The 16496-nt window shown below is 37.9% G+C and overlaps 1 protein-coding gene across 1 annotated transcript in view; it reads right to left on the bottom strand.

The window, feature by feature from the left end:
• LOC125070560 (epidermal growth factor receptor substrate 15-like 1) overlaps positions 1–16496 on the bottom strand; it is a 36237-nt gene that overhangs the window by 14936 nt on the left and 4805 nt on the right. The window contains exons 4-9 of the mRNA XM_047680473.1: positions 11647–11745; positions 10444–10602; positions 10213–10323; positions 9898–10134; positions 9546–9721; positions 9163–9328 (exon numbers count right to left, since the gene is read on the bottom strand). Of these exons, the coding sequence (XP_047536429.1) occupies positions 9163–9328; positions 9546–9721; positions 9898–10134; positions 10213–10323; positions 10444–10602; positions 11647–11745 (948 nt within the window). The remainder of the gene's footprint in view (positions 1–9162; positions 9329–9545; positions 9722–9897; positions 10135–10212; positions 10324–10443; positions 10603–11646; positions 11746–16496) is intronic.

Genomic DNA, 16496 nt, shown 5'->3' with positions numbered 1-16496 from the left:
TTAATATTACCGATAAAATTCTTAATTAAATTTTACTAATTAAACCGTTTTTTAAAAAGAAAAGCTCATTGACCTTATATGACCTTTTCCTGCTACCCTAATAGTATGTGTAAATATAGTCAAGTTAATATTCAACTTATTGTAACGTAACGTACCAAAAATAAAATTCACATTATTTTCTGAAATAGGCGGACGGACAAATATGCCATCTGATGATAAATGGCCATCGCCCCCATAGACATTGGCGCTGTAATATTCACCCTTCCTTATATTACCAATGCATCACAAACCCTGGGAACCAAGGGAAGCCGGAGCACAACGGTACCAAGTATTGCTTTTTGACGGTAGAATATGTGATTTACTAGTGGGTGGTACTTAACCAGACTAGGGCTTGGACATGTCTGTATTTGACTGAAATACCTAAACCTTAAAAGCTTTTTTTACCAGCATTTCCCAAAGGAATACCCTGTCGTTCTGATATATTGCCAGCGTTCATTCGAAATGTAACATCAATTCAGTCAAGACCCAACGAAATTATGATCGGATTATGTAAGGTAAACATTTTATATTATTGAAAATCACACAATTTCACCACTAAATCAATTTTCTTCTATTCAAGTCAAATACAAATGGGAAATAATAACTAAGTTCATTTCTTTAGTCTATCAAATCAATAATCGACTTTTGCAGTATAATTTACGCATTATGGCAAAGCATATAACAGACCACTCTTAACATTTCCGTTTAAAAAAAATATTAATGTTCTTTAAAATTCTAATTAACTTTTTTGGCTTGAGTCTGAAAGGTGATTGGTGGGTAGAAGCTGATGACGTATTAGACGACCAATAAGAATTTAGGTTCAAGATGATTTAGGTAACTGAGTTTGACAAGCGTTTCAGACACTGGAGGATAGGTTATAAAATTGAACTTATCTTAAAAGATTAAATAGAAAAAGTATTTGTTTGTAAAGTAATGATTTCTCATAACATTAGGTACCATGCAAAGACAATATAGTGAAGATTCGTTCTCAATCCAACGAGATTATAGAGCAAGTTAACAATAGCGCGGGAATTTATTCTTTATGTCAGAAGACACCTCCGCAGCCCCCGGACACGACTCGAGATATTATGTTTGTTTCACCGGGGCAAGAAATTACCATCGTATGTCCGGGGTATGAAATATATCTATGTACGCGCGAGAGAAAAGTGGACTGTATTTTGGTATAAAAGGGTGTTACCTCAAAACTCTGGGCTCGGTGAAGACACGTTCTTCTTGGGAGCGCTCCCTTGGTCTTCATACACTCGAAGAACACAGCCAAAGGGATGGGTGATATTATAGGAGAAGGATAAGTCCGTTACACAAGCTAATTTAAAAGGCGCGGCGCACTCACATAACACACGTTACCGCGGCTCACACCAGAAGGGAAGAGAGAAAAGAAGTACGTCATACGTCAAAATCATTCCATAGACAAAACATAGACGTTTCAACGTACGCATACACCTAAATACGCTACATACCGCCCGCCTTAGAGTCACTCACTCTAATATAAACACTCGGACGGCTTCTACACTACACTATAACTAAACTATACTATTATTTGATTATTGATTAAAATACAAAAATATATTATTCACTGTCCGGGAGCGGACACACTTTAACAACTGCACGCTTGCAAACACCTTGTGCTGTGCGCACAGAAACCACTCGAACCACACCATCCTTGCCGGGATGCGTATTCTCAATAACACCGAGACGCCATTGCAAGGGTGGTAAATTGTCCTCTTTGAGGACCACTAATGAGCCTATCTTAACATTGTTCCGTGACTCTGTCCACTTGGATCTTTGTTGTAACGTATGGAGATACTCTTGACTCCATCGTTGCCAATAATGCTGCACGATATTACTTAGAAGTTGCCATCGAGTCAAACGATTTAATTTTTCATTTGTTACGTTTGGTTCAGGTATAGCTACAAGCGGTTGACCTATTAAAAAATGACCAGGTGTTAACGCTTGTGGGTCACTAGGGTCAGAACTTAACGGACAAATTGGACGAGAGTTCAACACGGCCTCTATTTGACATACGATAGTATAGAATTCCTCATATGTAAGCGTCTGCTGACCTATCACGCGCTTCAGGTGATGTTTGAAACTACGTACTTGTATCTCCCACATACCACCCATATGTGGTGAATATGGTGGATTAAAATGAAAATTAATATTTTGTTTTAGGCATTCCTTCGAAACTTTGTCTTTAAAATCACTAGAATTATGCAAGACACAATATTCACACAACATTTTACTCGCTTTCACAAAGTTTCGACCACAATCACAGTACACATCCGTACACACACCTCGACGGCTACAAAATCGTTTTAAAGCAGCAATAAAGGCTTCAGCTGTTAATTCTGACACTAACTCTAAGTGGATTGCACGAGTCACCATACACACAAACAAACACACATAGGCCTTATAAAGTTTGGCATTTCTATGAGTTCCTAGTTTTATCATAAAAGGCCCACAATAATCAATACCAACACGTAAAAAAGCACGACACCTATCCACTCGAAAAGAAGGCAAATCGCCCATAAGCGGTTGCACAGCTTTCGGCTTATTCCTAAAACAAGTAATACACTGAAATACTCTTTGTCGAACAATACTACGAGCTGACAGTATCCAATACTTCTGTTGCAATAAATATTGTAATGTTTGTACACCAACATGTAAATAGATTTTATGATAATAATCAATAATTAATTTTGTAAGATGATTTCTTTTAGGTAAGATAATTTGATTTTTTATATCATTATTCAACGAAGAATTAGACAACCGCCCGCCAACACGCAGTATGCCAGACCTATCTATAAAGGGTTTTAGCCTTTGTATACCAGTTGCACACGGTCTATTTTTTGATAAACAATTAAACACATCGCTAAACTCATTTCTTTGAACTAACTTAATCAAATTCAATAACGCTAAATTGTACTCCGACCCTGTAATATAATTACACTTAGTTTTTTCATCATTTAAACAATTAACTTTAAACCGATAACACCACGCCGTAACACACACTAGCTTAGAAAGATCTGAGTACTTATGTAGCAAATCAAAATCAATGTCATTCACACAAACAAAAGCTTTAATAACACGCCTTTCACTATTTATAATATTAACTTCACTATCCCCTATGTCATTAGTCATAGACACAGGCCACTGATCCCGTGACAAACGTAACCAAGGAGGCCCTTGCCACCAAAGGTTGTATGAAAGTAACTCTGAGGGTAACATTCCTCGTGAAGCACCGTCCGCGGGGTTATGAACCGAAGCAATATGAAACCAATTTTCAGGTCTAACATTACACTGACACTCACTGGCTCGATTAGCCACAAAAGTTTTATATTGATGAGATGAACTCTTTATCCAGGACAAAGCGATAGTAGAATCAGTCCACGCAAAAACTCTATCGATCTTTATTCTATCTTCGAACACGTTCATAACATATTTAATCAAACGAGATAGAATTACTGCAGCACACAACTCCAACCGTGGTATACTAATCCTTTTAAGAGGTGCAACACGAGATTTCGACATAAGTAAATACGTCTCACTGCGTCCATTAGCAGCAGTAACCCGAAAGTAGACAACAGCAGCGTAACCACGCTCAGAACTATCTGAGAACCCATGAAGCTCAATCGAAGCTGCAGTCGTCGATACAAATCGATTTATTCTCACACTCGACAAGACTGAAAACTCCTTAGTATATTGTAACCACACCCTTTTAAGATCAACTGGTAAAGGTTCATCCCACGATAAACCACGCACCCACAATTGTTGCATCACACACTTAGCAAACAATGTGACTGGGCTTAACCACCCTAAGGGATCGTAACACTTAGCAATTTGGGATAACACTGCTCGTTTGGTACACTCACACGAATCGAGTCTAACATTATAGTGGAACACATCACTTTGTGGATTCCATTGCACACCCAACACCTTGATGACACTTTCATCTTCTGCTGCAATAAAATTCACACTAAGTTCCTTATCACATTCAGGAATATTAATCAACACAGAAGGATTGTTACTTGCCCACTTGCGAAGTTCGAAACACCCTCGAGAACATAAAGCTATGAGTTCATCCTTTAATTTTAGTGCAGACTTCAAATCTGCTGCTCCGCTCACGATGTCATCGACAAAGATATCGTTAACAAGAACCTTAGCAGCATTTGGATAATTGTGCCCTTCATCAGAGGCCAGCTGTTGCAAGGTCCGTATTGCGAGATACGGAGAAGAAGAGAGGCCATACGTGACCGTTCGAAGACTATATTCACGAACCGAATCAAATGATGAATCTCGCCACAAAATTCGCTGATAGTCCCTATCATCTTCGCTTACCAATATTCCTCGAAACATTTGTTTTATGTCCGCTACAAAAACTATCTCATGTAACCTAAACCTCAAAAGAATAGTTTCAATATCCTTCTGAAGCTTAGGCCCCACCAACAAACATTCATTAAGCGACACGCCATTACCCGACTTCGCAGAACCATCGAAGACAACACGTAGTTTAGTCGTTGAACTAGACTCTTTTATAACACAATGATGTGGAATGTAGTTAGGCCTATAACGAACATCCAAATTATTTTTAACCAATTCCATGTGACCCGAATCCAAATAATCCTTCATAAAATCACTATATGCCTTTTTCAATAATTCATTTTTGCTTAACCTTCCTTCCAAAGCTAATAAATGCCGCAAAGCGATATCCCGCGAATTACCTAAGTCAAGAGAATGAGTTGAAACAAAATGATCTTCACAGCGCCTCTCCTCCAGACTTAAAAAAGAACCAACAACTGGTTCTGATTCAATCTCCCAGAACCTTTTCAAAATTGAATCAAGGTTTTCATCAGATATAAAATTAGTCATAGATACCTTCTGCGGGTTCTTTAGATTTTTATTTCTCACCTCTCCCATAACCAACCAACCAAACACACTGTTGATAGCATAGGGACCCCCACACGCACCTACGACACGACCGTCTCTTATGATAGAGGGAAACACCTCAGCGCCCAACAAAATATCAACCTTAGATGGAATATTAAATTTTGAATCGGCAAGCTTTAATGGTTTTAAATGATCCCACTGTTCAATAGGAACATAAACATTAGGTATAAAGTTCGTAATTTTATTTAACACTAAACATGACACAATCTGAGAATTATCATCACTATTCTCAGGTAGTATCTCACACGACACGACACCATTCGCCTTACACACATTAGACATACTGAGACCACACACTGGCACACACACCTGCCGAATCGGTAAGCCTAATCGACGAATGAAACTAGAGGTTACAAACGACGACTGTGAACCGGGATCCAACAACACGCGAGCCATCTCGCAGGAGCCGTCACGTCGCCTCACTCGAACCACGGCAGTGGACAACAAAACTGTTCCCGAGCTCGCACACACAGAGCCTTTAAGGGACACCACAGCCTGTTCTCCGCTGGCATTCACACACTCGCCAGACACTCGCCGTACACCACTTTCGTTTTCACGAACACGAGAACACTCTTTCTCATTCACACTATCTTGCTTAAAGTGCAAGAGTTTATTATGTGACATTACACACTTGTCACATTTAAAGTTTGATTTACACTCATAGGCAACATGATTACCTGATAAACACAAAAAACACAATTTATTTCGCTTTACCACTTTCGATCTATTATACGGAGACAGATGCAAAAACTTAGGACATTTATACAACTCATGATTAGAATAACACATTACACACTCATTATTATTTTTAAATCCGGTTGTAAAAGAAGAAACATACTTATTCCCGCTAGCACTCTTAACACTCAACACCCTACGCAACGAACCTTGACTCGACGCTTCACAAGCACGTATTTGCTTATCTAAAAAATCTAGAAGTTGAACATATGTCGGATATTCGCGATCATTTTCTAAGGACAATTCAAAGCGACGTCTCGACTCACTATCTAATTTTTTTAACACTAAGTGAAGCAACAAAAAACTCCATTCACCGGTAGGAAAACCTAAAGCCTTCAATGCACTTAAATTTTCTACCAAATTATTTCTTAAACGTTTCATACCTTCGACGTCTATGTCACTACGCAACGAAGTTAAATTCAACAATTCATCCATGTATTTATTTGCGATACGACGTTTATCGGAGTATCTTTCTACAAGGGAATTCCAGGCTACAGAAAAATTCTCGGATGTTAATGATAAACATTTAATTAAATTATATGCTTCACCTTTTAAACTTCCACGTAAATATTGAAACTTTTGTATTTCCGATAAACTATTATTACCGATTATGGTTGAATTAAAGAAATCAAAATAACTACACCATTCTGAATACTCACCGGAAAACGTTAACAACGGCAGCTTAGGTAACCTAACACTTGTATTCGGAGCACTACACTTTCCACGATCAGATTTACGCTCAGAATTATTATCACTATCACTACGCTCAATAATTGACTTACGCTTTAAGAATTTATTATATTTCGCACGAATATCGATCACTTTGTCCATAAAATTATCACGGATTTCCTCCTGTTCGGATTCTACAAATAATTTTTGAGATATTAAAGTTGATTCGATTTTAGTCTGTGTTTCTTCAAACTGAGAACGAAGTAAGTCTAAATCACCATAACTCGCGTCGAACTATTCAACTAAATCCGAACTTTCGTAATGCAACATACGGTCTAATTGCTTAACGAGAAATTTTCTATGAAATAATAATTGATTTAAATCCATATTTAACACAATACAATTATTATTTTACAAAACACGAGACTAGCTAAGGAATAAGATTTATATTCAATTCAAACTAAAAAACAAGTTGTCCTAAGTAAACAAACACAATTATTATGACACTAAATAATATAATACTAAACTTTTTAACTCGACAGCGTTATAACACGACACGTCCGGTCTATATTGTGCGGTTGCGCATCGACCGACAATATCACAAAATATGAAGGTACTTCGAAAAATAATCGACTAAATTATTTTTATTTTTGTAAAATAACACTTTTCTACAATGCAAATAATACGCAATTAATATAAATTACGTAATGTTGTAAAGCGAAATAAAAAATTAACACTATTTTAAATTACACATTAGCTCCTAACGAAAGTATTATCCGTTTCTCCATGGAATGATTTTGAAGTATTAACACGCGATTTAAAACACACAAAATCGCCGATTTACACTAAATTTTAAATCTCAAATTTGGCTACGAAGGACCAAAATGTACGCGCGAGAGAAAAGTGGACTGTATTTTGGTATAAAAGGGTGTTACCTCAAAACTCTGGGCTCGGTGAAGACACGTTCTTCTTGGGAGCGCTCCCTTGGTCTTCATACACTCGAAGAACACAGCCAAAGGGATGGGTGATATTATAGGAGAAGGATAAGTCCGTTACACAAGCTAATTTAAAAGGCGCGGCGCACTCACATAACACACGTTACCGCGGCTCACACCAGAAGGGAAGAGAGAAAAGAAGTACGTCATACGTCAAAATCATTCCATAGACAAAACATAGACGTTTCAACGTACGCATACACCTAAATACGCTACAATCTATATGTAGCCTTAAGACAGTATAATACAGTTATTACTTATGAACAAATTCGAAACTCATCACAGAACACGACCGTAAACGCGATATTGACTATTATAATTGTAGCATTTTAACGATACACGCATTAAAATAGCGTATTATCTTAAGTCGGATCTCAACAAACTATTAACACTATTTTAAATTATATTTAACTTATTGTGCAAGCGTGTGTGCGCAAACAGAACTCTGCTCCCTCTATTCCCTCACATCCATAATACAATAGGACGACAATGCTTGCATACCCTGAAATAGTTTTGGTTCAAAACAACGACGACACTTGTTTTCCGAAGAACGGTGTTGTGATTTATGATTATAAAAATTGTCAGTAACAATCTGGAGGCTAGGCGGTCAACCTAAGTCTTCTGGTTTTTAAGTTATTCGACATGATTTCCACAGAATGCGTGTTTAATTAGAATCGAATCTTGGAATTATTCCGGTTTTTTTTTAGGTGTAACAGATTCAAACGTAGAAGCAATAAAAACAAGCAGACATTTGTACGTTGCAAAATTAGTTATGAGGTATTTCCATATACACAATCACTTTCAAAAAACTTTTTAATATGATGATTCAAAAGAATTAGGAAAATAGTCGATTTATAATTATTTAATTTACGGTATTTCAGGACAATTCTTCGTAATATACCAGTAATATGGCGAATCGGTACCAAAATGGGATCCTCAAAGGATTTAGATCGAAGAAGCGAAGGCCGAGCACGTTTGGATGCCAGAGATCGCATTATATTCAATCCTGTTGAATATCGCGATGCAGCCGTATATAGGTAATCTATACCAATATTATAGATGCGAAAGAAACTCTGTATGTGTGTCCGTCTGTCGCTCTTTGACGGTTAAAGTGAACTTTATTTTTGACGCCCGAACCCTAAAACGCGAGCGAAGCCGCGGGCTTTCATTATAATATATTTGGTTCCAAACTATAATTTTTTAAGATTAAATAAATATTTCACGGACAAGTTGCTGGCAAGACGGCGTTTTAGCTGGAGCTGTGAGGGTGGTGGTGCGAAACGACGTCGAAGCCATTTACAAGCGACGTTTCACTTTGATCTCTATCGTAACCGTCGCGGCCGTGCTGCTGCGGCTGAGCGTGAGGTATCTGCACCACCGACAGCGGTACGTCGGATAACGATAATGGCAATTGTATTCCAGCATTTCAATAAAGGGATCTTTAAAATAATGTGTCTTGTGTGTTTTATAACTTAAATTACGATATATTCGTTTAAAACGGGCGACTGAGAGTATTTTTTTAAATAAACATAAGATCGTAATATAATGCATCTATGATGTTTACGATACTGAAGTTTCTTCTTTATAATGAGAGCACCACTGTGAGTTTTTTGGAGCAGCTCGGCGCATGGTCCAGTCCGGCTGGAATGTGCGTTACTTGCGGAGGGAGGGGGGCGGGCACGTTACCTGCGGCGCGGGCACGTCGGGCGCGGCGAGCGCGGCGGGGGCGCGGGGCGTGGCGGGGGCGCGGGCACGTTACCTGGGGCGCGGGCGGCGCGGGCGGCGCGGGCACGTCGGGCGCGGCGAGCGCGGCGGGCAGCGCGGCGGGGGGCGCCAGGCCGCGCAGCGCGCGCTGCACGAGGCACATGGCGGCCGCGAACTGGTGGCGCGACAGCTTGCCCGTGCTCTCCGTGTCGCAGAGCGCCCTGCCGACAGTATCAAAGTTCTGTATTTCCATTAGCCCTGCGCTATTTATGTTTGTTTACACGGGTGTAATACTACCACTGTAAACCTCTGAGATACGGTTTTATTCCTTGATGATGTAATCGATTAATTATTTACTAACTTATTATTTTATTGGTAGTAAGTATATTAAAATCTGGATTTTATTATTCACAAAACGACACGTCGTGTTTCACTCACCATATCTGCGCCAGCGTTTTCTGCGGCAGGCCGCTGTCGAGCAGCACGTGCCGTATCTCCGCGCCGGACACGAACCCGTCCCGGTCCGTGTCTGCGGCTGTGAACTGCGAGTCGTACTTGGCGCGCTCGCTGGGGGTGATCCACTGCTGGGTTGCAGGGGGAGTAGGGGCTGGGGGCTGCCGGGAGATACGATCGTTACTCCTCGCCATAATATGTTTCCTTCACTTTGTATTATTATTCTTTTACATAATTGGAGAATTAGATATATTATATGTTATAATTTATTTTGTACGAGAGATTGAACGTAATTCTTCAGAGCATGAATAAAACTTTAAAGATTTTTTATACTCACACTGGACAAATCTAGCAATCCCTCCAGCAGTGACGCATTCGATTGCGGCTGCTGTGGAGGGGGTTGCGGTCGCGGCGGGGGCACGCGGGGCTGCGGGGAGGGAGGCCGCGAGGGAGGTCTGGAAGGGGGACGCGAGGGGGGCCTTGAAGGAGGTCTGGCGGGCCGCGCGCGCAACTCTGGAGGCAGCGTCGTTGGCACGGCATGTTTCTCTAGCGCTTTGTAGACTAAGTGCATTGCCTGAAGAAAGAAAATGTCGCTTAGACCATTTGAAAAAACTTGACCGAAATAAATTTACAGAGAAAAATTAATACTTACAACAATAAACTCGTGCCTGTCGAGCATGCCGTCTTTATCTTGATCTGCTAAATCCCAAATTTTACCCAAGATATCTAACGGAAGTTTTGACTCCATCAATACTCCTTTTACCTAAAATGAAAACAAAAAAATTGAAGCCACGCTTAAATCAATTAACCATTTTCACACACAAGTTCATTTCTCTTTTAAATTCTTGGGTCTCTTCATTAGTTCATTATTAACAAAATTAACCTTGTTTCCCGGTATCAGTCCATTACTGGGCTGCAGCGAGTCGAAGAGCTGGCTGTACTTGTCTCGTTCAGCTGGCTTCACGCTCCAGTCGCTGAGCGGAGCCAGCGCTGGTGCTGTGGCCGGCGTCGCTGAAGGTGGTGGCACTTTAGGTAGCTCACCCTGCAACAAATATAACATTCATTACAAATTTTCTTCAACATTATTTGATTGAATCAAACTTAAATACATTCTAATAAAAAACAAAAGAAAACCCATCGCTCATACGTCAATATTTTATAATGCTCACACTTTCAACCAATCAACAAAGAGATTAATAAGATTACCATTGGCTCATTGCCAAAACGAAAACGATTTTCATACACGATAACGAAGGCTCCCCAGCTCTCGCGTCTGAAGAGCACTAAATAAAGGACTCGTTAGGTCGCGATAGGCAGACATAACGATCCAAGTACACTCTACATGTAGTGAAGGACGTCTCCGCTTAACGGCCGATGTATACTCGAACCTGGGGTTTGGTTAAATGACTACCACATTCTCTAACATTCCTCAATAGTACATTATTCTTTTCCATTAATTTGCTAGCAATTGAACATGATGAATGTATCAATTTTAATTTGCAAAGAGAGAGAGATAGAGAGAGAATAAGAACGTTTTTGTTGCTGCGGAATGTAGCGTTTTGTCATTAGGAATGTAAAACATGAACTCATATCAGTCTAAAATAAAGGCATTTTCTTTCGCTTCATCACAAATAATATCCGTTGTTTATACAAATTATATTTACAGACTCCAAGCGTATGAGGTCGTTTCAATTTAAGTTGTTGTTCATTACGTTTATGATATAACATATCGAGAGAGAAAAAAAGGATTAATTTCAACTACAGTCATTTTTTTTAATTAAACCTGCTCCGTTGTTAATTTAGTAAACCGGTTCCATTTCTTTTAAACCTGACAAACGAGTCACATTAAACACCAATTAAAATAATTGATAAAACCATTTGAAATGCCTAACCTTAAATATGTAAAAACAAAACATTCAAGCAAACGGTAAACTTATCTTTATAATTATTATTAAGAAAAACATCGTTTAGATTTTCTCATGATTAGTGCCAAGTAAATTTCTGCTACGTGTCCATACACCAGCTGGAGGAGATAATAAGAGATACCCTTTGCCCAGGTGTAGCTCAATTACGACCTGTTACTTACAACTTTAGGTGGTGGAGTCTCTGAGTGGATGTTGCTCATATTGAAGTCTTTTCCTGCCTGTGCCAGCGCTACCAACTTCAGTGCAACGAACAATCCAGCCTGGGAACAAGACACATTCATTATTATCTAAAATACAAGTAGAACATCTGCATATAAACATATTACAGCACCTATTTATAAGGCAAATTATATTTTTAATAAGGTCCCCCCTGTTAAAAATAAATTATTTTAAGGGATCAGAGTATGGTACGAAATAAAAATAAATATAGATCCCTCATAAAAAGTATTAGGATTTCATTATAATATTATCATACGATAAAATATTGATCCAAGAATATACTAAAACACATTCTCTGTTTATTCTGAATATTATTTATCTGAAGTAAAGACAAAATTCATCACAGTATCGATAACTAATTTAAATGTAACACTAGAGGTCGATGCGACGCGGCCAACACGGCTTTTACACGATATTATCGGGAGAGTATCAAACCCTAGATGATATTCGAATTCGATTTCCTAATCCGTGAGCGTTACTGAGTCCAAATTGGGATCCGAAGGCTTTATGAATTATTAACTTTTCTCTCATCTCTCAAATATAGCACAAAACACATTAATAAAATGAATATTGACCAAAATCAAGCAAATGACAATTTATTTCTTGGCTTTCAAAGCGGAACCTTCCACCCAAAGAAACCCTGGCTACTCCTTCATCTCAACTTTATCTACATCTTAAGTCGTAGGCTCTAGTGAGTCTATTATGCGGGATATGTATTAATTTATTTAATAACATAGCTTACGTTTTTAATGGAAACTTTGTATAGAAACCAGTAACAGTTCCAACGAAGCTATTAAAGATAACTCACTATCACTCAGTAACCAAACACGACACACGACACACGACACATCCGTAACAGCGAGCGGACTGAGTCAATACTACATTATCAAATTGTAATTATCACATACACTCATTCATTATTAGTCTTCAAATCTCCTGTTCAAATTTTCTCCTTACAACGAAATTCTGCCACATGTGTATTCCACCAACCCGCATTGGAGCAGCGTAGTGGAATATGCTCCAAACCTTCTCCTCAAAGGGAGAGGTGTTCTTAGCCCAGCAGTGGGAAATTTACAGGCTGCTAATGTAATGAAATAAAATGTAAAATTTTTAACTATTGCTTACACTATCAATGCTACCCTAAAATGTAAAACTTTTTTAAATGACTTCATAAATGAGGTTGTATGTTCGACTAGATTACGACTAGACTGATTTGATGACGATATTTCTATGGTGCCTTATTGTTTATTTTGTCTCAGAATTCGAAAAAAAATTGTTCAAAGGTTTTTCATCAATTATTGTTTTCGCTTTATTTCTGAACATCATGACGACATTTTATATTATATGAATTCGTGTAAAATATGTTCTTCTTTTTATTTCATTACCATTGAGCGAGTCAAATTCAAAACGTAGATAAGTGTTGTTTTAATTTATTATATTAGTTACTATATAAAATAATATAATAACAACAGAAGTGATAATTTTGTATACTTATACAATATAAACACATATTCATTCATATTTTCATTCATGCACACATACATAAAATAAATTATAAAGTTCCCTGAATGTATACAAATGAAACGAGAATCGAAAAAAAAAAAACAAAACTACAAAGATCGAAAAATATTCGAAATTCAAATCTTCGATGTTTTTTTCATGACAAACGTAACAATGTCGAATCCCAATTACAGCAGCTCACATTCCATTGAAGTACACACATATATAGTTATCTTAATAAATGTAATTGTAATCCATGTTTAACTTAGGTATGCAATTATGGGCAGCATTGCTTAATTAGTTCTAAGAGCATGCCTCTTGCATACACTATATCAAGTTACAGAACCAACTGTGCTATACGCAATCCCAAACTTTTAGAGTAATAAACCTACAAATGTCTCACTGCTGAACTAATGTCTGACTTTTTCCAATGTATACCTACATCAAATACATATGTGGAAGATTTTCATCCTAACGATATTAATAAATGATTTAAGCTTTCCACGATGGCCGGTACCAGGCTATCCACATCTCGCATCATACCATCGTGATCGCTATACAAGACAACATTTCGGCCCCTAGTGGCCATAAGTTCTGATAGCGATGGACCTTGTCCATTGAAATTTCGAGTACAATTTTAAAATGGAGAGCCATTGCTCTTTGAGTGAGTCTTCTATTGAGGCCCACAGTAAGTGACCACGTCTCTGATCCGTAAGTCATTACCGGCACCTCATACTGTTCGAAGACTTTCGACTTGAGACTTACTTAGTGGTAGGGTCTTGTGCAAGCCTGTCTGGGCTGATATTCTAACGCCAAAAAGCAGAACTCAGTATTGTTGTTTTCCGGTTTGAAGGACGAGTGAGTATAACTACAGGCACAGGGACTTTACATCTTAGTTCCCAAGGTTAGTGGCGCATTGGCGATATAAGTAATGATTAATATTCCTTACAGCGCCATTATCTATGAGAGGTGGTGACCACTCACCATCAGGTGGCCAATTTGCTCTTCCACCAAATTATATCATAAAAAAGAGAGTACAGTACATGGGAATATATAATATAATATGTTAATACATATTGAATGTTGAGTTTAATTTACCTTATTTTAACTAAAAAGTAATATCAACCAAAAAACTCAGCGCTAGTAACGTCCAACATCAAAGTACACTTAAAGATAGAAACGAAAATCCTAATATAGAAGTACACATGTGAAAAAACCTTTCGCTACACTCATTACAAACGACGGCGCAAGAACCGTGACCTTTTAAATCCGCCTTCTACGTGGAAAACAAATCAACTTCATTTTTTCGAATATCATTAATAAAACAAACTTACAAACAATTTTTAATGCGGAGGTTTATATGTTTGTGATATTCAAACAGGCTATAACGACGTATTCAATGACGTTTTGTTTTAAAATCTATTATTATCGTAGAAATCATTACATTCGCCTAGCGAAAAGAGCGGACTGGGGGGGGGGGGCTGGACAAAGAGCATTCAGCAAAAACTCTCGAAGCGATTCCGCGCTTCGTTTTCGTCTTATTGATTAAATTCATCAATAGTGAATAACCTTCTAAGTCATTCCTATATAAGTTAGCATCTTCTACAAACTAGAAATATTACCACAGATGTATATAATATTACCGCAGAATAAAGAAAATACCTATTCAGAAAAAGAAGGTTCTAGAAAATCAACAATAAAGAAAAAAAAACTATTATTTAATAATTCATTCAATATTATTAAATAATTCAACCGAGAGCCGAGATGGCCTAGTGGTTAGAACGCGTGCATCTTAACCGATGATTTCGGGTTCAAACCCAGGCAGGCACCACTGAATTTTCATGTGCCTAATTTGTGTTTATAATTCATCTCGTACTCGGCGGTGAAGAAAAACATCGCGAGGAAACCTGCATGTGTCTAATTTCAACGAAATTCTGCCACATGTGTATTCCGCCAACCCGCATTGGAGCAGCGTGGTGGAATATGCTCCAAACCTTCTCCTCAAAGGGAGAGGAGGCCTTTAGCCCAGCAGTGGGAAAATTTACAGGCTGCTAATGCTAAAAAATAATTCAACTATGTAAATATGGACGGAGCCTTTAATTGCTTGATATCAATCTATGAACACAGTAAACGTGCCGAGAAGATTTGTTACATCGGAGTTGCATAATTAGTTAGGCGACAAATCTACTTAATAGAAGCTTTTGATTGTATGTTCAAATTGCAACTGTTACAGAAAACATGAATTGCGTTATTCAGGCAAACAACTTTCGCTTATGTATTCCAGAATATTTAAATTTGTTTTTTTTTTATTGTTAAATTAATTTTTTTTAAACTTATTGAAACTAATTGTTGGATATGTATTAATTATGAATATTTTGTAATAGATATATATAGTAAAAAAAAAGTATCAGCCCGTTAATGTCCCACAACTGGGTAATGGTCATCGTTGAGGATAAGATTTGGAGCTTATACCACTACGCTGCAGGTCCATTCCAAAGAAGAAAAACTAAAAAAAAAATTCACAGTAGTATTGAAGATCCGGATATCGTAAAAATAAGTAGGTTAAAGTAGATCAAACCAGAACATATGTATATATGTACATATATAGTGTTCGAGGACATTCGGGCGAATGTCCAACTTTTCTCTAGGTTTAAGGGGGGATGACAAGCAGACACATAAATCTGTAAAATAAAATAGAACAGCTATGATGCCAAATGGTTGTATAATTTTAAATAGAACAACCCTAATTTATTAATATTTCAATATAATTTCTGTCTAAAAAACAGTTTTTGGAACAATTATTTGCCGACAATGTTAACCCGATCGTCGTGTCGTTTGCCTCCACGGCATACCATAGAAAATACGGCACTGCATACAATAGATTCATTCAAAATAAAAACTGCATTATAATAAATAATTGTAAACTAGGATAAATTTCCTACCTACGTATAACACAGACGAAGGTCGATTTGTTCTGAAGATGATAAATCTCATTATGATGCTACGATCTATATTAAAACCTTCTACATTTGTAAATATTATTAATTGATGACAGAGTATACCATCTGACCCCGCTCGATCTCAACCCTCTCGAATCACGCAGCCCGTATACGAGCAACGAGTACTCACCCTTCACGTCCTCATTAGGAGAGCCCTCTTATTTATAATGGCCTTAAGTTTTGATGGCGTTTGAGTTGAATGAAAGCAAAAATTACGCGAGCCGTCAATATACGGATTACAAGGTATTTTATTTAGAGCTCGACCAGTCGAATTCAGCAATATAATCATTCCA

The sequence above is a fragment of the Vanessa atalanta genome, chromosome 17, assembly GCF_905147765.1.
Source record: "Vanessa atalanta chromosome 17, ilVanAtal1.2, whole genome shotgun sequence".
NCBI lineage: Eukaryota > Metazoa > Arthropoda > Insecta > Lepidoptera > Nymphalidae > Vanessa > Vanessa atalanta.
This window is presented reverse-complemented; position numbering and strand designations above follow the sequence as displayed.